General features: G+C 44.6%; 1 protein-coding gene across 1 annotated transcript in view; it reads right to left on the bottom strand.

The window, feature by feature from the left end:
- FLT1 (fms related receptor tyrosine kinase 1) overlaps window positions 1–24,953 on the bottom strand; it is a 172,720-nt gene that overhangs the window by 38,595 nt on the left and 109,172 nt on the right. The window contains exon 15 of the mRNA XM_058670920.1: window positions 11,070–11,201. Within this exon, the coding sequence (XP_058526903.1) occupies window positions 11,070–11,201 (132 nt within the window). The remainder of the gene's footprint in view (window positions 1–11,069; window positions 11,202–24,953) is intronic.

Raw genomic sequence — 24,953 nt, 5'->3', positions numbered from 1 at the left:
CATGATCCCAAGCTGTGGTGGCATTAGTCTTACATCATCTTACTTTCTGAGTTAGGCAAGCACACAACATTAGCCTAAAGCAACTCATACATCAATGAGAAAAAAATTTTTGAGGATATTTTGCTGTTGGATATGCAAACTTTGTAAACCCAGAAATATTAAATTTAAAAAACATCAGAGGAGAAATTAAAAATAGGGGAAAAATTAAGGCAGGAATAAAAGTCAAATAAAGTGCTAAATCTGGAATATGTTAAATCTCCCTAATGGGTTTTAGGGAAAATTCTAAAGAAAAAAAGGATGACATGAAAGTGCTCCTCTGAGACTCACAAAATTCTTCAAAGTAGATTTGCAAAATACAAACAAAACCCAAGGACTGTCAGCATTGCCTGCTTGCTTATTTCGGAATGGTTGGGCCAAAGCAGCCCCATGTGCCCCTCTTGTCCCCAGGCCTATGGGGCTCTACTTCTGATTTCTTCAGCAGCACCCAGCCTGCAGGGGCACTGAGAGGGCCAGAGGGATCTTCAGGACAGGGGGTCTTTCTAGTCTCCTGAATTCCCAGAATGACAGAGATCAAAAGCTGAGCGCGGAGCACTGTTTCCCCAGTGCACCGAGCTGATGGCTCCAGGGAGGAAGCTCTATGCAATTTGCAAAGGAATGTTCCAACCAGCCAGGGTACAGCTTCCCGTTATGGGTTCCACAGGACGATTTCCCAAAATTGGTGTCATTAATATCCTCATCCTTGAACCTCATAAACACGAGACAGATGCTTGTGGTAAGGTGGGCTGACAGCAAGTGAACCTTCTCAGAAACAATAGCAAGGATGATGGTGTGTATTGAGAGCTTCTTAAGCACCAAGCACTCACATCCACATCCATCTGAAGTAGGATGGCAGCTCAGTATCTCAATCTCATTGATGAGTCTCATCTTGAAGGCTGTTCCCATTCAGCAAAGATGTGCAGAGCCTGTATGACAGGCCAGGTTAGGGGCTGGAGGAGGCAGTGAGGTGAAGAAGAAGAGTTGCCACTCTCAAGGTCCCCATTCTAATCCCTTCCTGAGACATAAGGCTAATACAAAAGAATCGATGTTTACACAGCTCCTGAAATGGAGAGAGACTTCTGATGCTTTTCAGAAGAGGCGGCATGTGGGAGTAGATGGAGAGATGAAGGCAGGGGAAAGCATCCGAGGCAGAGGGAACAGAAGGAATAACAACAAGGCAAACCTGGAAACAACAGGGACTCGTGACAGTGTGAGAGAAGACACTTGATTCTGAGTGTGCGTGCTGGGCTCAAATTCCAACTGCTGCAGGCAGTTGCAGGTGGAGAACTCCCTACCCCAAATCCTAGCAAATACACAAGCTGGAAACCTGTTTGATAACTGTCAAAGTCAAGGAGATCTATTTATCAAGCCCATTCTGTTCTGAGGGGCTTCCTGGCGATTCACTTATGAACTGGCTTATTTCCATTTGGCGAATGAGGACATTGCAACATGGGGAGATGAAGCTTTCGGGCTCAGGTCACACAGCCTGCAAGGGGCGGAAGGTTGTGATTTGAGCCCAGAGAATCTGATTCTTCCTGTGTAACTGCTGAGCTTTCTAGGGCACTCCACTTCTTCCTTCCCTTACACCCCTTCAGCTTCTGCACAAGCAGCCCAATCACTACCTAGAGACCACAGTCTTTCAGTCTGGCTGGGAAACAGACATTTTTCTCTCTGGCTTGTCCATCAGCAAGTCCTGCCCACTCGACTTGCACAGTGCCTGGGATGGTCACCTCCTCTCTTACCCCACTGTCACTGCCTCAAGTCAGGCGTCCTTCTGCTCTCATTAGCATTACAGCATCAGCCACCTGACTTTAGGCCTTTCTCCAGGATCACCTCCGAGCTCTGCAACCATAGCGATCTCTCTAGATCACAGACTCGGCCCTTGTACCCTCCATCTCAATGCCCACATCACCATCAGTGCAGAAATGCAGATCCTTGCTTGACTCATCTCCTTGCCCCTTTCTTACCATTTGTCAAATGCGCTAGCCCTCTCACACCACCATGTTTATCTATCAGAATGTGGAATTCCTGGGGGTGGCCACCACACACCATAGTCTGTTGAGTCGGTTGTCGGACTCGGTGAATGAATGGGCAAACTATGTTTCGCTTCAGCTATCTCTGACGAGTAAGCTTTCAAAGAGTTTAGGGTACAAAACCCTGTCCGATGTACTAACTCATAGGTATGACCATGATGTCCCAGATTTGTTTTAGGTGCTGGGACACTGTGATAAGAGCAAGGGCATGGGGTGGAGTTCACAGTGTGGGATATGAATTACTGGTTGTGTTCAAGGTTTTGAGTCAAATAGTGGAATGCAGGATTGTGGTCACTGCTCCGCATACTCTCTTATCTAGAAGAGTGCCTGACATATCACAGACACCTGGAAAATAGTGGTTGAACGGCTTTGTGAATTGGGCTTCATTTGTCGTGTGGCCCCCACTTGTATCTATGTTTCTCTAGAACCTTAGGGGATTGATAATAACTCCCTTAAGGAATTTTCTAAGGGTAGTCGTCACCTTTTCTCTCAGCAGAGAGCCTCACTATGGTCATGTTGGAAGCTGAAGTTCATCTGAGTTTAGATTTCTTCCCCTAACGCTTCCTTTCTGAGCACAGGTACTTGTGTGTAAACACATACACACTTATACACACCTTTGCTTAAGTGGCAAGCAAGTTTTGTGGTATTTGATTGGGGCTTGTTCAAGGCACAATGGCCGTCTGTGAGATTAACAGGACTTCTAGCATCGCTGACGCGGCCCTGTCTACACCAGTCTCGGCACATGCTCTCCACAAGGAATGCGCCGAGAGAGGCCCCCTCCGATTGTGGGAACTTTCCCACTGCATTCCGTGGGGCAGGAAGTTAACCCCCCAAAGTCTAATTCCATAGTCCTTACTCAAGCGAAATTCCTTTCAGTGGGACCAAATATGCTTGTGTGCAAACACGGACACATTTAAGGAATTAGCTCATTAGAAAACATCTTCAAAATGGACATGCCTTAGAAAGGAAAAGATCCATTTGTAATTAGAATATGTTAAAAAGTTCACAGAAAATTGCATTAGAAGACATATTTATTTTGGTGCAAAAATACTTGAAATCCATGCAAATGAGAGATCTTTAAAAAGTTTTTGCAAATAATGTATTATGAAAACAACTATGCATGAAATAATTTTTTTTTTTTTTTGCACCAAAGCAAACACAGCTTTCAATGTCCTTTTTCCCCTAGAGAATTTTAACGAACTCTCTCTGTTGTAGGTTCTACACCCTATTTGAAAAGCATGTCAGGACAGCAGTAGGCTGGGTGGAGAGCCATCGGTGCTTTTTTAGTGGTCAAGCACTGCCCAACGGTGTGAGTAGACCCAGCCTCAGCTCTCGTTGGTGACAGCTCATGCGCTCAGTGCATGAAACAGCCCAGCCGAACAGGGCACAAAGGAGGCCAGTGGAAATGGGGGTGAGACTGGACACAAACTAGGAGTTAGTACCGGGTCTCAGGGACATCACTCCCAAATGATGTGTCTCCAAGGACCACATCTGGTCACAGCACAAGAGTATTTTTATTTGGGACACTAACATTTGTGTGGCCCATTTGAAGAGCATTTGGTAATGGTAGCTTGTTTTATGGATTGCTAACTCCACTGTCTGGAACATTCCATGTCTGCTACCCTCCCAGGCTTCATCCCATCCCTCTTGCAACAAGAAGGGCGGGTATCCCGCAGGGATGGACTGGGTTTTGAGGGGCAGCGTGCCTTGTCCACTGGGTCTATAGCTCCTTAGTCACCTGAGTCTTTCTCCTGGCCACTGCAGCTCTCTCAGTACATGGTCTGGGCTGTGTGATCTGATACCATGATACCAGTCACAGCACATGGCAGTGTGTGGCCTTAGACTGCATGAAAACTCGGTTCATATGATATAACCAGATGAGTTTGCCAAAGAGTTAAGGAAATACCTTGCTATGGTTGAAGATGACGTGGTTCCTGAACTCATACAGACTCTTATGGTGTTAAGAAGTTTGGGGGTGGAAGGTGCTTGGAAGCAATTCAATTATGGGCGATAGAAGTAGGGTCTTTGGGAACTGAGTGACTGGATTCAGTTGTTGGGTGGTGCCTCCGGACTGAATCCCAGCAGCTCTATAAGTGGGAGAGAGTTCCTGTAGACAGACATCAGCTGACTCTCTCCTGTCTCTTGCCACATGATATTTGTACACTGGGGCTTATCTTCATTTGGGGACTGGGTACAAGTTTCACCAGAAGAGTGGGAAGGGACATGTGACCCTACAAGCAGCTGTGCTGTAGACCAAGGACTCTAGGACCCAGTTCCCTCATCCTTACAAAGTGGGTAACAGCCCCTATCTCTCTGGGGTAATATGTAAGCCTGGTGTTGGTCATCATTTTGAAGGTGCCCTTGACTTCTCACCATCCCTATCCTACTCTTCTCTCAAGCCCTCTTCTTTTACCTGACTTTTTTTCTTTAGACATCAAGTGCAGGATAATTTGTGTTTCTAGCCCAATAGATCAAATGTATTCCAATTTGTCTTTTCTCGGACTTTGACTCAGGTACCTGTCATTTTCTGCATAGTTCTACCTTCTTTGCAAAACCTGCCTGACACTACAGGATGGTATGGGTGTTATTCTCTGCTTGGCTTGTTATGGTAATGTGAGGTAACTATTTATGTGAGTTTATTGCTCACTCAACTATTAAAGCCTCAGAAAAAGGGAGAGGAGAAAGTCTGGTGAATGGGTGCTGCTTTGGAGTGACACACAAATAAGATGCAGAAGGGTGGCGACTACAGATGATAATGTACTGCACATTTTTTTTCTAACAAGAAAACAGAACTAAAGGAAAGGATATAATTTTTATCCTAAATGATACGTGTAGATATATGTTTACCCTGATTTGAACATTATATATTGTACAGATGTATCCAAACATTGCATGATTCCTCCCTAGAGGGTGCAACTCTTCTGCGTCAGTTAAAAATAAAGACAGGAGTATGTTTCTGGTTAATTTTACAACTCCAGGACTGGCCCAAAAAGTCTCAGTCAAGATTTCTGTGCGGTTGAAAAACAAGTTAGTTAGAGTCATCTAGACCTGAGCCCTGGGTGCCTGACCAACAAGGGCTAATCAAATAATACCACTTCCTCCTATCATAGTAGCCAGGAATCCAGCTAGTGTTATTATGTGGGTTCTCTAATGAAATATCAACATTGGCCTGCAAACCTTTATTACTGTTTATGAAGCTTTTTTAGGAATGTATGTGCACTAATTTGGAACACCCTTAAGACAACCACATACAGGAATACTGGATTCAAATGAAATTTGAAGTGCATTTTCAAGAATAATTTTAGGCAGATGCATAAAATTGCTATAATGTGATATTAGTTCTGTAACACATCTTTATTACAGCAAGTTAAATCTGGAATTCTGTGGTTTGAAACACTGGGCAACTTGCTGGTTAATCCAAGAAAGGTAGAATAGAGTAAATTTTGTTGAAATGGAGCTTGGTATGCTCATGTTAGCTAACACATATGAAGTTTTTATGATATGCCACATCCTGTGTTAAATGTGTTAACCCTACAAGGACTGGAATACCATGATTAACACCCCCACTTTATAAAGGAAAACATGGACACGAGGAATGTGAGGAATCTGCCGGAGGTCGCAACAGTTCATGAGCTGTATGCCACCTGTCTTCAGAGTAGATCTTCTTTTTCTTCTTCTTTTTAATTGTTATTTATTTAGTAGACAGGCAGAAGAACAGGCAAGTAGACAGTTTCTCTCTACTGGTTCATTTCCCAAACTCCCACAACAACCAGGGCTGGGCAGAGGCCAACGCTGGGAACACAAACCAGGTCTCCCAAGTGGGTGGCAGGAACTCAAATGCTGCAGCCATCATCTGCTGCTTCCTGGGTCTGCATAAACAGGAAGCAGGATTCAGGAGCCAGAGCTGGAACTTGAACTTTGACATGGAACATGAGTGTATGAACCACCAACCTGAATGCCCACCCTGAGCAGATCTTAACCATCATGTTCTGCTTTTTTATTCTTGAGATAACAGAGAGGAATGGTTAAACATGGCTTCAGTTCTCAGCCCTGGCACTTCGTAGATGGCTAGCCCTAGATGAACTCTTCTGCGTCTAGATTTACACTCTCAAATAACCGTACTTCCTTGTAGAACTGTTGCAGCCATTAGATGGGATAATGCATCCTTCGTGTTTAAACCAGTGCTTTGCAAGTTAGGTAGGCATGAGATGACACAGTAGGATGAGACAATCTCAGGACATCTCAGAACCTGACACAGAGTTCACCAAGGATGATGCACTCTTCCATGATAACCTACTCAGGTGCACGCTGCCTGCTTCCCATAGAAGGTAATCCCTGCTATGATTTGAGTTTGATGATTTTTTTTTTTTTTGCCACAGAAATTATCAACCAAGATCTCAAGTCATTCTAAACTGCATTCCACTCAGTTTTTGAATTCTTGATCCAAACCAGCTTTATGTCATTGTTTAGATTTGAACTAAAAAGGCATGCATGTCCCATCCCCCAGTCACCCTACGTGGAACTAAGTGAGCAGCCAGCTCATTCTCTGTGAGCACTGCTCTCTCCTTGGGAAAATCTTCTAAACAGCTAACACCCAAGACAGGAGCCACATCAATCCCCAGCATGCTTCTGGGAATGAGTTCATCATATCCTTCCTCGGGGCCAGGATGGCCATGGGAGGGTACAGGACTGGGGGCAGGGTTCAGGAAGAGGAGTGCTAACCTGGAGGAGCGTCAGGGATCAAAGAGGGCAAGAAGAAAGCAGAAGCTGAAAGCTGGTGATAAAGAGGAGTGGCTGGGAGCCCCAGGGCATTTTGTTTGGAGCCTTTTCTATTCCTGACATTCTTGACTCTGGGGAGTTTATTAGAGAACACAGCACTCTATACTCTGTATTTCCCTCAATAGGAATTCTTCCCTCAAGTAAGTGTGCATTGTGGCACAAATTGCAAATAATACCAACGATGTCATGCCCAGGAGCAAGACTGCAGGACTGAAGTCACCCCTGGTGCTTTTGGGCATTTTTGTATCCTTCCATCATCCTTCAAAAACTGTTGAAAACGGAAGTTGTTCTTCTTAAAGTTATTTTCTCCTGCATACTTAGAATGCCACTGAATGATAGGCCTGCAACTCTTATACTGTGGTTATCATTTGCAGCAATAATGATAAAATCCTCATGTAGTTTGTCTTAAGTCATTGGGTGAAAACAGGCCAGACTCCCCAGGCGACAGTCCCATCAAGGTCTGTATGAATGCTGTGTTAGTTTCAGCAGTGGTTTTGCTTATTGACAGTTCTGTCATCAGCTGTGACACTGCGACTTTCCCCTGAGAGCCCCACGTGTGCCAGGCTCACTCTCCGTCCAAACCAAACAAGACCTGTGATTATTTAAAGACACTACCAGGACTCCACAGTCCAGTCATCCTTTTCAGGTACAAAAATAACACATTGTTTTATCTGTGGGCATAAGAATCCTTTTCAACGGAAATAAAAAGAGCAGACAGTTTCCTTCCTGGCTAATTCCTGAAGCTCTTTAAATCTGTTAAACATAGCCACAGAAAAGAGCTCTTTTGCCTGGTTTCATTTCCTAAACTCAATTGGGCAAGACAGGTCAGTGTGGAGGGTCCACCTGCACTGTACAAGAAACAACTCTGAAGCCAGGAGAAGTTTCAGAGGCAGCAGGTTGATGGGAATAATGATTGAGACTCTAGATCAAGGATCCGGCTTTAGCTAGAACATTGCCAAGCAGGTGCCGCCTTCAAGAACAGCTAGCAAGGCTCAAATTTGTATTCAATGAACCCAGAGCTCTTCCAGATACCGCCTTAGCTCCCACATATAGGCTTTGCTGCTAAAAACTCTTTCTATTCAAAACTCGCATCCATGCAAGACTCTGGAATCTGTCACCCTATAGATTCTCCTCCATCTCCCTTTCCTGGTTCTGTTTATCTTTTCTGACACATCAAAGAAGGAGTTAAATGCTTCTTTCAATTCAAAAGTACCTTTAATGTTGGGGGAAAAAACAGCCATGCTTTCCTTGAGTTGTCGGTTTCTTAGACTAACTACCCTCATGGACTCACATGGTCTCATTTATTTATGCTCCTTTTGTAAATGGGTGCCGTATCACTGGTGTGGTTTGATGATTGCGGTTCAGGTAATCTGCTTTCTCAGTTAACCTTACATTTTAATCAAAGCGATTGGATACCATCCATCACCAGAGAGCTGGGGCAAAATGACAAGTGCAAGCAAGGGAGAGAGCTGATAAATCACTCACCAGCAATGAGAACTCCAAAACCATAGCACTTCAGGGCACTAATAATGAAAAGAGGGATACACACACACACACTTCAAAAAGTTCATGAAAAGGAGTAATCAGAAGATTTGCTTTAATAAAAAAATTTGAAATCCACGCACTTACAAGGATCTTCAAAAAGTTCACAGAGAACTAATTACATGAAAAATTACATGTGGATTTCAAAAGGTTTTCTAACCAAAATGAAGTTAGATTTGAATTCCATTTTCCATGAACTTTTTGAAGTTCTTGGAGGCGTTGAGGTGATGGGAAGTACCCTGAGAGTTACACTGTCCTGGCCTCTAGTCTTAACCTCCCTTCGTGTTCACTGTGTGACTTAATGAACACCCCTGGGTCCCCCATCTCCCCATTTGCACACTGAGGATACGACCATGTGTATTTACTTCGGACTCTTATAAAGTTCAGCTTTACAGAGCCTGCAATCAAGGTACTAAGTATATATGTTTCCTGTGAATGGCTGGGCATGCTGTGGTACACAAAAGATATGTCAGAGAGTCCTGGCCTCAAAAAAGGCTTACAGTTGAGCAGCACATTGATGTGGAAATCATAAAAGGCCAAGAGGATGAGAAGCACTAATGGCCCTGAAGTGGCAGTGAGAGACAACCAAGCAGAAAATGAGGATGTGTTTGACTGGTCATCTGGCACTGGCCTTGAGAAGGAGTTTAGGCTAAAATAAGGAACTGAGCCTGGACAAGGGACATTCCAGGCTGTGGTAACATCATGAACAAAATGCCCAAGTGGCCTTCTATGGTGAGCCAGGCTCAACGAAGGGCAGCATCCAGGATCAGAATCCCATGTTGGATGACTCCTCCGTGCCACTGCTGTGACCCTGGCCAGTGGAAGAATAACCCAGGCCTCCTGCAAATGGAAGGGTGCTGGTCATGGCTGGTAAACAGAAGACATCCCCCAGGACTACATCCAGAGCCCCTCACTTGATCTTTGCCAAAAGATTGAGAAACGGTCCTTGTGAAAGGATAGATGTGTAACCATTTGTAGAAGGAGGTGATAACAAGAGAGTACACTTGTTTTCTCTGTGTATACACAGAAGAACTGAAAAAATATTTTTGAAATACGGATTATTTGGGAGACAAACAGAAATTTGGAGAATGCTACACCTTCACTTTTTTCTGAATGCACCAACTTAACAATAATCTCAGAGTTCCAGAAATTGTCTCTAAAATCATCTGGCTGATGTCAGGTGTTGTAGCACAGTGCATTAAGCCACTGCTGGTGGGGAGCGGTATATGCATCCTATATTGAAGTGGTAGTTTGAGCCCTGGCTCCTCAACACTCAAGTCAGTGGTCTGCTAATGCACACCCTGGGACGCTGTGGACATGGCTCAAGTGCTTGCATGCCTGCATCTGCGTGGGGAGCCTCCATGGAGCTCCCAGCTCCTGGCTTCAGCCTAGCCCAGTCCTGGATGTTGTGACTCTTCCACTGGAAGGGCATGGAACACCTCTCTCTGCCTCACTCTTACCCCATCCCTGCCTTTTAGGCAGACAAAAATAAACATTTTTAAAAAGTAAAATAGTCTCCCTATAAAAGAAGGAGGATGATCTGTGTTACAGGAACATGAATTTTCAGTTACAATCTTTAAGGATCTAAGTGCCCAAGGCAAGAGAACTGAAATACATGACTTTGTTCCTAGGTCCTCTGCTAGAAAGACTTGCGTGATCTGTAACAGGTGGCTGAACAAGTTCCATCTCTTCATGTAAAACCTCAACAGACCATAAATATCGACATCAGCAGCGTCAATGGACTATTATATTCTGCTATAAGGTTTCAAGTCTTGGCTGATCACTAGTATTGGGAAATTGAGATTCAGGTCCAGGGGTAAGGAACTTTTTTCACCCAGGGTCATTTGGATATTTATAGTATCATGAGTAGGCCATACAAAATTATCAACTCAAAACATTAGCCTACTATAGATTTATAAAATTTTGAGTCCCACCTATGGTTGCTTGGGCAGGGCCAGACCAAATGATTTTTGCAGACCTTATATGGCCCCTTGGCCGGCCAGTCCTAACTCACGGAATTGACCTAGAAGCTGCATGCGCATGGTAAGGGTAGAATTAAGCCTCCTTGTATTTTCCTTCCCAACAGAGGCCTATAAAAAGAAAGCATTTGACATGTTTTTCCTAAACGTGGTGTGTTTATTACGCATTACTTCTCTCTGATGATGTTTTGCAGGCTACTTACTTCATGCTAATCCCCAGTTTACAGAAACACTGGAAAAACCTGGGTACATTTAACTTCTGGGAATCAGAAAAGGTGGGGAAAAGAATAGCTGGAAGTGCCGTGGAGTCCTCGGCCCTGCTTCCCAGTCCCCCTCCTCGCCCCTCCTTTGCCTCCACTCCCTGGGCCTCAGGATCCCTGCTCTCGATCTGCTCTGGCTATCTAGGGTCCTGGACCTGCTGCTGCCGGGTGGGGCAGCCCTGGCTTCCTCTTTTCCAGGAACTGCTGCCCCAGCAGACTGTTCAGAGCGCAGGCTCGGGCTGAGCAGCCAGGATCTTCACCTGCCATCCCGTTAGACACAACTAGACAGCTCCCTCCCAAGAGGGCTAGTGGGCGGGGAGAAGGTCAGGGAGAGAACAGACTGGAGTGAGTAGCAGCAGGAGAGCAGGAGGTGGAAAGTTAAGCAAACAGGGAAATAGGTGTCTGAGTAGTTTCTTGTTGCTCCCCCAGTAGCTGTTTACCTTGCACGGTGAGGTATGCCGAGCTCTCCACGGAGCCCTTCTGGTTGGTGGCTATGCAATGATAGACGCCTTCATCCTCTTCGGTGACTCTTTCAATAAACAGTGTGCTGCTTCCTGGTCCTAAAATAATTCCTGAGGAGTGAGAGATGTTTAGTTTAGTGGGCCTGGATGACAAACAAAGACAACTACTTCTGTAACACAAACTTCTTCCCAAGGTGATGCATTCAGACAAGGAAATCCGAGCTCTGGGTAGGCCAGGGCAGGGCTGCTTGTTTGTTTTCACTCTGTCCAGGCTTTTTGCTAGCACCTTTGCCACCCGGTGCAGCTGGAACCTCCGGTTCCTCTGATTGCAGGGAGCAGCCAGACCCAAGTTTATTGTGGTAGAGGCCAAGCAAGCAGTGATCTGGTAAGCAGGACCACTTCCTCAGTGTCCACAATGTGCTGGACACCATGCAGCACACCTTTCTTGTCAGACATTCAGAACTCCCTGTGCGGTGTGGCTGGCTCCCTTTTGCAAGCCGTGAAACACTGCAGTAGGCTAAACCTCTTGACCAAGGGGGACTATATTTTGATCATTTTGATTAAAACCCAGCTTACTGACCTGTGAACCAAAAGCAATCAAGTTTCACTTGTCATGTTACTAGGTGCAACCATGTTTAATGAATGAGAAAGAATACACGGAGCAAAACCTGCACAGTTAAGAGCGAAGTCTGGACAAGGAAGGAGATGGGCAAGCATGGGATTACTCAGGGAAGGCTGCAGGGAGGAGGTGACCTGGAACTGAAGTTTGAAGGTTAGCAGAGTGAAGTGAGAAAGAAAGGCTTGATGCTGGAGTGAATGTGCATGGAGCACTTTCTGAGAAACAGTGACTGAAACGGCCAGACTGCTATTTCATTAGTTTTCATTTCCTACGATTATCAAAGATATAACCAACATTAAAAAAACTGAGAAATACCTGAAAGCATAAAAGAAACTGTTTCAAAAACATAAAGCCACAGATTACAGTCTCACGTCCTTTAGTTTTTTTATTAAGTGGATCTTTTGAGTACAGTTTGGTTATTTGTATAAAAAATATTTTGATCCTTCCCACCACGTACTACACACAATTCTAAATACTAGGATACTAGTCAAAGAAACAAGTGCATCCTTTTCTATCCAGGGCTTAACTTTCAGTTTTAGAGAATTACAAACAAATAGTGTAACTTCAAGCAGCAAGAGTCTATGAAGAACAGACGCCAGCTTAAGAGGATCCCAGGTTCTGGAGGTCTAGAAAAGCTCTCGGAGGAGGCCTGAGTACGCCAGGCCTCTGCATTTCCAGAGTGTCTCTGTGCAATTGACTGGAAAATATGAGTGCCAATGAAGGAAGACTGTGCAGCCTTGTTTGAGGAACTTCGTTCCATGTGGAAAGAAAAGGGAGTCCAGAGGACTTTTGAGTGGGGAAGTGACACAATGAAGACGCTGCTTAAGGAAGTTTAGTCTAGAAGGAGAAGGCAGGATGGGCCGGATTGAGCAAAGATGGCATGTGGAAGTCCAGCTCTCTCCAGCTGCAATTCATGCAGGGAATGACAAGACCTCTAACCTGGATGTGGGAACGGAAGCGGAGAGGAAGAAACGGAAGCAGAAACAGCCTACAGGAACCTGTGTTTCAGTGGGGGCGGGAATATGGAGAGAGAAGTCCAAAGTCATCGCAATGTTTCAAATCCAGATAGCCTTACCCTAAAGTCTTGAATAAATCACATATTCTTTGGAGGACTCTTTTCCCCTCCGTGCAATGAGAAGCTGGCTTTATTATCTGTTTCATGGTATTGCTATGAGGATCAACTGAGATAAAGAAAGCCTGGAAGATACCGCGTAAGGGTCAGTCATAGAAAATAAGTGTTGTTGGACACAGTGGGTGGTGAGGATGTTGTCATAGCCATCTTGCTACTCACAATGGTCTCCTCTGCAGGAGATCTGAACTTCAGTAATGTGACCACCGAAGCTGAGATGACAGCACTGAGGATGCTGACAAGCTAACAGTAACTGGCTCCAGTTGGTCCTCCCATCATGTGGAAGACAAAGATGGGGAAGGAGGGAAATAAGCATGCAAAGCTCTTGTCTCTTATGCACCCTCACATACACTTGAACAAAAAATAGTGACACGTCACCAACAGACAGGCCCTCGGAATTCTCCTTAGGCCCTTTCTCCTTCCTTCCTCTGGCTCTCTTCTTTTGTATGGTCAAAAATGATCAATGAACATGCCCATGAGGTTTGTATCCCTTTTACTGTTAAACATTTATTGGTTGGTTTGAAAGGTAGAGTTCCTCCATCTGCTGATTCACTCCCCAAACAGCTGCAATGCTTTATGTTACTTGTTTAAAAAAATCTTTTCCTACACAAATACTATAAAGAAGTCTCCTTGTAATACTTTCTTCATAAGATCTTTCAAAAGATTTATTTAGAGTTTTACTTTTTTCTTATTTAGGTGTTTAATCCATCTGAATTTATCTATTGGGGAGGGGGAGTATGTATGACGTAAGGTGAAGACCTAAGTGTTACCATATCTATAACCAGTTTTCCCACCATCACTTCCCAAATGTATTTCGTCCCCACTAAGTTGTGACGCCAGCTCCACCAGATACAAAGTTTCCATGTATTTGTGCTTCTGTTTCTGGGATCTCTATTTCTTCACAATGACCTACTTTGTCCATCCCTGTACCAAAAGGTTAACATTGTGACTGCTTGATAATATATTTTGATATCTGGTATGGTCCAATCCCCTCTCAGAATGATCTTGACTATCTCTGTCCTTTACACTTCAAAAGGAATTGCAGCTTAGGTTCTATAGAAAGTACTCTTGAAATGCTGGTTGGAATTTTATTGAATTCATCTAGTAATTTGAGTTGAAGCATATGAAGTTGTTAATATTTTAGCCTACAAAAATATCCATAGGGTACCATATTCTCATAAAAACATTCACCCAAGAACATCAAGTGTCTGAGTTATTTTTGTTGTTGTTGTTATTGTTGTGTTATGTAATACTTCCATGATTTTCTGTTTAAATATTCCACCTTTAAAAAAATTATATATATTCCTGGCTACGTTGAACTTTTTTTGTTGTGCAGAATTGTTTTCTGCTCTTTGAAGGGTTGCAGCATCTGAATTTCTCTTTCCTCTTCAGTTGTTAGTTATCACTGCTTCTTGGCCAAGATCAAGTGTAGTTGTTAGTCATCAGAGCCAACAGGTAGCACTCACTTCCAAGCCATTGTATTTCTGAGATAACTTTGTTGTGGGACCACCCGCTTTTATAGAGATAAGCCATTTCTATGGGCTTGTTTATATATTTCCAGGGCTTCTGATACTAAGTACTCTTTCACCACTGAAATCAAGACAATTCATGTAGCAAATCTGGGTGTTAGGGTGTATTATCAGAAAGCTGGATCAAAGGCAGAATAGCTGGGACTCAGAGCAACATGCCCAAAAGGGAGGCAGGTGTCTGAAACAGTTGCTTAGCAAGCTGAACCACATGCCCAGCCCTCTGGTGGAATTTTGTATCACTGAAACTGCACATTGGTCAATTGACTTTGTGTCTGACAAGTTTTTCAAAGATATGTTGTTAATTTTCAGTTTCTCTAGAACAAACTTATGATAACTAATTGACACATTTGTAAAGTTCAATAAAATAACAGCGAATCATGTTTGTTATCGCTGTGATACTGGCTCTCTTGACTAAATGGTAAGTTCTTTGGTTGTTATGGTGATGATGTATACAATGCTAGATAGAGTAAATACTCAAATCTTCAGATTGATTGCTCTTAAAGGAATTGATGAGTTGAGAACCCTGTGTGGACCAAGAACCAGAAAAGCTAAAATAAAAATTTCAGACTGTTAAAGATAGCCAGGAAGAAATCTAGGTTCGCAGTCTGACTGACTAGTCACAACAGAGATTTTACACATCTGGTCAAAGTTGAGAGGCTTGGAGAACTATTTCTGGAAAAGAGAAACCCAAGTTTAGTGACATGGCGTGGTGTGACAATATTGGGAGATGAAGAATAAACTCATGAAAAGGCACTAAAAAATAAAATGCTCCCGATGTTTCTAGACGATCACCACAGAGGTGGCTTCTTCTTTCTTCACTGAGAATCTTCTCCTAAGAGCAAGTCTCCTGGCAAAGCTGTTGTGAGAAAATAAAGTTGTTGAAGCGCAGGATCATTTTAAGCATGATGACAAGCGGTCTTGGCTAACAAGTGAAGCTAGAAGACAACTGTGAGCGTTTGCCCATCGTGTGGTCTGTGGGAGCTCTAGTGTTCCATGTGATCTCTGGTGAGACTTTCACTTCAGATGGGGAAAAGACAGGAAGAAGAGGAACTCTTAGAAAAGGTCGTGATGGAGGACAATTATACAAAACAACAACAACAAACACCCCCCCAAAACCAGCTGTATAATGTTCTCCATTAAACCATCAAATAAGGGAAAAACCATAAGCAAAGCTTCTTTTGTTTGAAATGTCTATTGATTCACCAATTCACAAAATTGAGAAGTGAAAACAGAAGCTTCCAGCACTTTCTAGAATTTGTATGCTGGTTCACTGGGACAGATCATGGTTGATGGGAACACTTTGAAACTTGGCTGAAACACATGGACTCTTGGACATTTAGAAATGAAATATTTGTTGTGTCGCTTTATCATGAATTTTGTTCTTGCTTTATTACAATATTTCAGCCACTTGCAAAATACCTCAAGGGGTGCTCGTCTACCATTGTTGACTACAAAATACTGGGTGGTAACTATGTATATCTATTCTTTGTAAACACACATACAGGGGCACATGCACATACACACATGGGCACACATGTTCACACATCTGCCCCCCACGGCTTCCCGTGAGACTAGAGGTACCATTAGCCTGGCTCCTTGGGATCTTCTTGGAGATGGAAAACCTCAGAGCAAGTGGTTTCTTGGGGACCAGGTAGAATATAAGCTGGCTTCCTTTTATACCCGTGCATTCATTAGCTCACTCAGTCATTCACAGGACAAAGCTGTTCAGTGCTTATTGTACACCAGGTTCTGGGCAAGAGACTGGGGATCTCGTGGTCAGCAGAAACAGAGGTATCACTGCTCACATGGAGCGGGGAATCCTGGTGTGAGATCTTTTTTTTTCCCCTCAAACTCACTTGGATTTGTCTAAAGCCACAGCACTCAGGGCAATGCGGAAAAAAAATATTTTTACAATGGAGGGGACCAGACTCAGTCCAGGGGACTGAGAAGGAGGCTGACATTTGGAAACTGCGATGGCATGAAATAGGAGGGGCAAGGGAGCATGGGTGGAGGAAGGGCCTCCCAGGCAGGGGTGCGACAAGGGCGGAGGTCTTGGGGTGAGAGGCAGCCCAGCTGGCCAAGCAATGGCGAGAAAGCCCAGAGGCCTGGAAGTGGAGTGAGATGGCAACCAGTTATGTAAAGTTGGGATGCATTATTTAAACGTGCAGAGGGAGAAGATGGGCTGATTAACTCATTTGACTTGACTTTTTCTTTTTCTTTTTTTTTTTTTTTTTTAATTGGAAAGCCGGATATACAGAGAGGAGGAGAGACAGAGAGGAAGATCTTCCGTCCGATGATTCACTCCCCAAGTGAGCCGCAACGGGCCGGTACGCGCCAATCCGATGCCGGGACCAGGAACCTCTTCCAGGTCTCCCATGCGGGTGCAGGGTCCCAAAGCTTTGGGCCGTCCTCGACTGCTTTCCCAGGCCACAAGCAGGGAGCTGGATGGGAAGTGGAGCTGCCGGGATACGAACTGGCGTCCAGATGGGATCCCGGGGCTTTCAAGGCGAGGACTTTAGCCGCTAGGCCACGCTGCCAGGCCCTTCTTTTTTTTTTTTTTTAAGTAAGGGCCAGTTGAGGTCACCTACCCAGGTTATTTTGCTGAGAGTGTGTTCATTTGCATATTTTCCCAGAATGAACTGGGCATAGCGGCAAGCCCAACTGCTGTATTTGTGACTCTTTGGTTCCTGATTAAATGACTCCAAGCTGTGTTTGAGGGGAGAATGAGGTGCCACACAGAGCAGGAAAGGAAAAGGAACCACCTAATGGAGGAGATGAGGAGAGAGTGTAATGGAATTTGCCTTCTTTGGTCTTCTGAAATTAAACAGAGAGGAATTGGCAAATGGGGACCCCCACTGTGCGAGGCCAGACAGTAGGTAGGTCTTTATCTGTGGGTGTTTTTGGACAGCCCCTGAAAGGACTCTGGGATGAGTGTTGAAAGAGTATGCCACTCCCATCAGCACATTCTCATATATCCTTTTAGCTCTAGGCTTGCTTGTCTGCATTTCCTGCATCTTTTCCCTGTGTATTGGTCCCTTAGGAATGAAACAAGAAAGCATCAAAGGAGTAGAATAATTCAGAGTATGGGATTTCTGCATGGCAGTTATAAAAATGTTTAGGCAAGGCCACTTTTGTGGAGTGGTGGGTAAAGCTGCCAAGACCTGGTCGCTCCACTTCTGATCTACCTCTTTGCTAATGGCTTGGGAAAGCAATGGAACATGGCTCAAGTGCTTGCATTCCTGCATTCCTGTGGCAAACCTGGCTAAAGCTCCTGGAGCCACGCTGGGCCAACCCTAGCCATTGGTGCCATTTGGGAAGTGAATTAGTGGATGGAAGAGTCTCTCTCTCGCTTTGTGTGTGTGTCTTTCCTGCTTTGTAACTCTGACTTTTAAATAAATTTTTAAAAATATATTATACAAAGAGAGAAAGTTCTGGAACTGGATAGTAGTAATGGTTGTACAACACTGTGAAAGTATTTAGTGTCACCAAATTGTACACTTTAAAGTGCTCATCATGGTAAAATTTATGCTGTATTTATTATGCTACAATTTTAAGGGAGAGGTTCCTCTTTTAAAGATGTATGTATTTTTATTTGAAATGCAGATTTACAGAGAGAGAGAAGAGAAAAAAGAGAGAAATCTTCCATTTGCTGGTTCACTCTTCAGATGGTCACATCAGACAGAGCTGAGCTAATCTGAAACCAGGGGCCAGCAGCTTCTTTCAGGTCTCCCACGTGGGCCATCCTCTGCTGCTGTCCCAAGAACATTAGCAGGGAGCTGCATCACAAGTGGAACAGCTAGGATTTAAATAGGTGCCCATACTGGATACTGGCACTGCAGGTAGAGGCTTAGCCTACTATACCAGATGCCATCCCTGGGAGAGGCTCTATTCAAAATGATGCTCACTTCTCCACATTGGGAACCCTGGGATGATATCGGGTAGCTGTCCCCTTCCCCGTGTACTGATGCGGTTGGGATGCTGGATGTGGCTTCTCCCCTTCTCTCCTGCCTTCTCCCAGATATAGAAAGAAGAAGAAAATTGGAAACAATGGTCTCATCCACTATCCCCTATTCCTCAACTCTCACCTCAGTCAGTGGTCCACATGAGCATACATCCTTCTCAACTGTGTAAAACACCATTAAAAAAAATGATGCTCACAGGGCTGGTATGGTTGTACAGTAGGTTAAACTGCTGCTTGAAACGCCAGCACACTATACTGGAGCTTGGGCAAGCACTTGACGTGCTTGGGCCTCTGCCATCGGCATGGGATACTCAGATGGATCTCTAGGCTCCTGGCTTCAACCCAAACCAGCTATGGCTATTTGAACAGTAGCCAGTAGGTGGATGCAAGTTCATTCTCTCTCTCCCTCTCTCTCTCTCTGTATTGTTTCAAATAAGTACGTCTTGAACACATTAGGTGGTATCCACATTTGCAAATTCCCTCTTATTTATTATATTCTATTGCTTTTGTGTTTCAACATTTAAGAGGAGTAACACACACAAATTTAAACAGCAAGCAGGGGGCCAAAACCTACTGCTGCCTGATCCATGATCCCACAGTTGGGTCTTGCTGTGGCTAAGCAGGAATGAAGGTGAAATGACATCAAAGTGTCTATGACATTTCCTTTGGACAAAGCACTAGACGTTAGAATACTCACACTCACGTGCACCTATGTAGGTGCATTGCTTAAATAAGTAGAAACTTGCTAATACAGACGAGCTTGGTGGGGAAGATTGGTTCTAAGTACTTTCTGTTGATGTCTAACTCAAGATGGGACTAACACATGGTACCTTACTCCTCTGTAAGAAATCCACAGAATGTCCAGCTGTACTTTTCAGTTTCATTGAACTAGCCAAGTGTTAACAAGTAGTTGCAGAAAGTAACCTTTTTCCATTTTTCCCACGCTAGGATTTTGGTTCAAGTCAAGGTCCTTGTCTTGGCTGAGGTGTTGTAGCTCTGAGCATGGGCCAGGCCAAAAAATGACATGGCTCTGGCCTGGTATCCCAGTACACTCCTTACTTCTAACATCTTTTTCCTTATCTTCTAAAGGGAAGCGGAACCTTGGAAAGCAACTGAATCTTGGTCGTTCAGTGTGTTCAGCAGTGCTGGTCAGAAATACAAATGAATGCAGAGGACCTTTGCAGCTCCTCGTGGGAGCACACCCACTAATGAAGCCTGGGATTTCCTACTTTGGGCACAGTGTCCTTGATTTTGAAGGCACACACTGAAGAAAAAGGAGTGGTAAGAAGTGCCATGGCGTGTCTGGGGGTGGGAGCTAGAGCAGCTGGCTCCCCTGCTGACACCTGCGCATGTCATGTGTACCCAGGAATCTCACACACATTTCTCCCCTGCAGTAACAGTTCGTGTGCCACAGTAGCATATTTGACCTCAGGAGAAAGGAAAGGCAGTTAGAATTCAAGTTTTCCAAAATATAACTGACATTTTCTGAATCGGGTTATGACCAAGAAATCAGGCAAAACTACCGATAGTAACAACCCTGAGCACCTTCGTATCTTCACTCATCTCTTCTCCTCTTCCACAGCGTTCTAAAACAACTGCAACCATTTTACAATTCAGAGAAGCTTCTGTCTCCAGCCCACCCTTCTCCCAGGAACAAGGAGGAGGGGTCACCTTGATATGAACGTGGCACCTCAGAGGCTGCCTTCATGGCAGTGACAGGGTGGCAGCAGACAGGGCGTCCCCATCGGGTCATGACACTCAGTCCTGTGACCATGAGGACCCTGGAGCCGAGATGTTAATGTCTGGCCTATTCCTATTCTCTCCTATTATCCCACCTTCAGTCTACTTAAGACAATTTTTTTTTCTGAACTTTTTGCTGTTCCAATATGACTACTTTAACTTTCAAATCTACTACAAAGGTTTGCTGTGATGAAAATCTAGTTTTTACACGATAGTCTGATGATGACTTCTTCATGCAGGCCAGCTAAAAAGCTCCGCATGCGTGCAGAGGGGCCAAGCACAAGCACCATCGTCCCGACCCTTCCCAGGCACATCAGCAGGAAGCTGACTCAGAAGCACTGCAGCAGGGACTCGAACCTGTCCTCTGATGGGGGATACTGGCATCACAAGCTAGGCCTTAACCCACTGCACCGCAACGCCAGGCCTGTATGTCTGTATGTCTTGCATTAGCGTCACCTTTCACCACTCTGCATGGAGCGTTCCCAGCATCTCCTGACTCAGTTTTAACGCAGAGACTGTCCCATCTTGACTGCTTTCCCCATATGTTCTCTTTATCCTCTTCCATTCCAGTTCACAACTGAGAATGTATTTACACTTATCAGTAAAGGATGAAAGTTAAATACACAGGATGCAGTTTTCAATTTTCTAATCATGCAGGGCGGGAAGTACCTAGTCCATGGACCATCATCTAAGGCCCAGGAAATCATTTGGTCTGGCTCTGCTAAGGCAACTGCAAGTGTGACTCAAAATTCAAAAATTTATAACAGGCTAATTTTAAAGTCAATAATTGTGCATGGCTCTTGACTGATGTTAAGAGTATGAAGATGGTCCTTGGCAGAAAAAGGTTCTGATATTCTTGTGTGTTAGAGCTGTTTGAGTTTTGTGGTAAGCTTTGTTTGTCCCATTGATTCATTTACCTTATTCCATTTTTTTAGACTCATCATGATGATAAAGGATGCAGATGGCTGTGGCTGGGAAAGGCCTCAGTTCATCTAAACACGTGCATGACATGATCACTTCTGATTTTCAGCTATTCAGAGATTAGTTTTCTTGCTCACTACTGTATTTCCAGAGCCTGGCACACAGTGCCAGACACACAGCAGTACCTGATAAATATCTGTTGGCTAATAAGTAAATGAGTGTTGGGCTCTCGTGGCGTGAATGCTGGACCTCTTAAAAGTAACTAGATTTGCATTAACTTTATACCTGGCATGGCCAGTTTCCAAAATTTTTTTTCTTTTTTTTAATATGTATTAAGCATGGTTAAAAACTACTTAAATTTCCATACTTAAGAAACATCATTTTTAAGGATTAGGAATGAGCAGTCATTCATTTTTTAAAAATTATTATTATTTCAATGAGAGAAAGAAGTTCCATCTGATGGTTCACTCCTCAAACGCCATTGGTCCAAGCTCAGAGTGGGGAGGTCACTCTCGGATGTGGATCTCCCTTGGGAGTGCAGAGACCCCCATCGCGTGAAGCCTCACCTGCTGCTTGCCTCCCAAAATGCATCAGTGGAGTCTGGAGCTGGAGCTAGGCATCCACCCAGGTGCTCAGCCTCAGGCTGCAGGTGTCCCATCCAGCCTCTTAACTTCTAGACTCCATCTTGGCTGCAGCTATGCAGGGTTTCCAATGTATGCTCATCATTGAAAACTAGCGCTGACTTGTTCTCTTGCGAGTGATGGGACTCCTACTCAGTCCAAAACCCTTAAGAGGCCAAGGCTCCTAGTTTGAACCTGGGTCTGTTGTCTACTAGCCCTAGAACCTGGAGCTGCTTTTTTCTCCACTCTGTGTCAACGTTCTCATCTTTCGGTCTTTAAAACAGGCTCAATAATTTATTAAACCCCATGGAATGGCATGAGGAATAAACCAAGTAATATTAGGAAGTTACTTAGAGCAGTACCGGGCATGTAAGTCAAATCTATTGCATAGGGTGATTGTGAAAATTGAATGAAATATTTCCCAGTCCTTAGCAAGGTGGTGTCTTTGCGAATGGCCCTGGCTCAGAGGCTGAGGGGAGAAGACAAAAGGAAAAGTGAGGATGAGGATGAGGAGATTCAGAGGGCAGGAAGCAGCTGCAGATGATTCAGGAGGAACAAGGCAGACCAGGAGAGCCCCTGGCCCGGTGTTGGGCAGCAGGCAGGCAGCAGGCAGCCGGCTCGAAAGGGCTCCTTCCCCGCTGCTTTGGCCTCTGCTCAGGGCCCCTGTGCAAGGGTTTCCTGGGCCTGCACACTTCAGACTGCTGTTGTTCCTGCTGCCTGCCCTTTGGCCTGAGAAGTGACTGCTCAGCTTTCATACCACTTTGTTTTTTGAGCTTCTGTTTCTTCTGGAGCATGCCTGGGCCCACTGGAAGTTCTTTCCTGAAAGGAAATGAAGAGGGAGGAAAGAGTCCCCCAAGCTGCTGTGAGCAGGCATTTTATGGCCACTCAGTTGGGAGGCCACGCTCTCACCCATGTGTGCCCTACTTCCTCCCTTGTATTTTCTTTGGAATGGGAGCAAGTTATCAGTTCACAAATAACAATGATAATGGACCGGATCCTATCAACGATCCAAGGTTGCTACAATTCTTGTAGCCTTTTTGAGCTGCCAGGCTTCAGCTAAGAATTCTCCTCAACTCTCTAAACGACGTACTCTCTATTCCCATTGTCTCTTTTTATTTATCTACTTTCATTTTATTGGAAAGATGGAGAGAGAGAGAAAGAAATAAAGAACAAATCTCTTGTCAGCTGTTTCTTTCATGCCCCCAAAGCCTGCAACAGTTGGGCCTGGGCCAGGCCGCTGCTAGGAACCTGGAACTCAATCTGGGTTTCCCACGTGGGTAGTGATGACTCCAAGCATTTGAACATCACCTGCCACCTCCCATTGTGTACATTAGCTGAACTCGGAAGCAGAGCCAACACCTGAACACAGGCATTCCAGTGTGGGATTTGGCTGTCACCCAGGGACCACAAGCGCGTGACGCGTATTCTCCGGGCTGTTCAACCCAGTCTAACTTGCCCATGGCTCAAGCAATGATCTCCATGTCCCTCCCTTCCACATTTAGAACAAACGGTAAGTTGAAGATGATGACCTTGGTTAGCTGGAGCTTTTAGTCATAGGCTTGTAAACAGGCACAAACATGGCAGGGTGCACATCGCACAGGGACAAAAAGGTCATTGTCACAAATACTCTAATTTGCTGCTGCAAATTACATGTGAAACATTACAGAAACTCAATGCATGTGAGATTGACTCTAGAAAATCAAGAAACCCTTTCCTCAAAAGGCTCTGGCAGTTTTAAAGATTAAATAAAACGGGGGAGAGAGATAAAAATCAATGACCCAGCATGATAGAGCTCAATGACTAGTAAGATTAGTCTACTAGAATTTTTATAATACAGACTTTGTGTAAGAATGTATATTGTTGGATCCGGGACAGTAGCCTAGTGGCTGAAGTCTTTGGCTTGCATGTGTCAGGATCCCATATGAGTGCTGGTTCGTATCCTAGCAGCCTTGTTTCCCATCCAGCAACCTGCTTGTGACCTGGGAAAGCAATGGAGCATTTCCTAAATCCTTGGGACTTTGCACCTGCGTGGGAGACCTGGAAGAAGTTATTGGCTTTTGGCTTCAGACTGGCTTAGCTTTGGCTGTTGCAGCCACTTAGGGAGTGAACCAATAGATGGAAGATCTTTCTCTCTGTATCGCTTTCTATTTCTAAATCTGACTTTCCAATAAAAATTTATATTTTTGACTCATTTTAGATATTCTTCTTTGACCCACCGGAACTCAAAAAAACTTTGAAGGGGAGGAATTAAAATCATCACCATCGGGTCCAGTGCAGTAGCCTAGTCTAAAGTCCTCACCCTGAGTGCGCCGGTATCTCACTTCCTATCCAGCTCCCTGCTTGTGGCCTGGGAAAGCAGTCAAGGATGAACCAAACCCCTTGGACCCTGCACCCGTATGGGAGACCCAGAAGACGCTCCGGGATCCTGGCTTCGGATTGGCTTCACTCTTGCCGTTGCGGTCACTTGGGAAGTGAATCAGCGGATGGAAGATCTTCCTCTCTGTCTCTCCTCCTCTCTGTCTACCTGACTTTCCAATTAAAAAAATCTTTTAAAAAAATCATCACCATCATCACTATTATGATGGTTACTGCTTGACTGTGTGTGTGTGTGTGTGGGAGACAGAGAGGAAAAGTGCTCATTTGTTAATTCATTCTTCAAAGAGCCAGGGACCAGCACCAGAGCTGGAAGTTCAATTCCAGGGTTCCCGCAGGGCTTGGCAGTCACCTCAAAACTTGCAGCCATCCTCTGGTGCTTCCCAGAGATACGTGTTACAGTGAGCTGGAGTAAAAGAGTCGGGTAAGACATGGAGCCTGGGTAGCCCTGTAGGGGAGGTGGGCATCTTAAACACTAGGTCAGATGCCTGCTTCTTTATTGTTTTGTTTCTGAGTTGTCTGACATCCCTGGCTGATCTCTGTGTAAATGAGGCCGACTAGAAGATGACATTGACTCAACCATGACTATTGGCTGCCATAACTCACTTTAACCTTACCAAACTGCTTTCTGCAATTATCTCGATTTTACATAAAGATACAATCCAGGGTCAGAGAGTGAGGATGAAGGAAAAACCACAGTGCCCAACAGTCTACATGACCCATGAGGACAATGCTGGGTGTCAAGCCCTGTTTCTTGGCACTTCATGTTTTCCTTTTTTTTAAAAAAAAAAAGATTTATTTATTTTTGTTACAGTCAGATATACAGAGAGGAGGAGAGACAGAGAGGAAGATCTTCCGTCCGATGATTCACTCCCCAAGTGAGCCGCAACGGGCCGGTGTTGCGCCGATCGGAAGCCGGGAACCAGGAACCTCTTCCAGGTCTCCCACACGGGTGCAGTGTCCCAAAGCTT

Source organism: Ochotona princeps, chromosome 12, assembly GCF_030435755.1.
Source record: "Ochotona princeps isolate mOchPri1 chromosome 12, mOchPri1.hap1, whole genome shotgun sequence".
Taxonomy (NCBI): domain Eukaryota; kingdom Metazoa; phylum Chordata; class Mammalia; order Lagomorpha; family Ochotonidae; genus Ochotona; species Ochotona princeps.
This window is presented reverse-complemented; position numbering and strand designations above follow the sequence as displayed.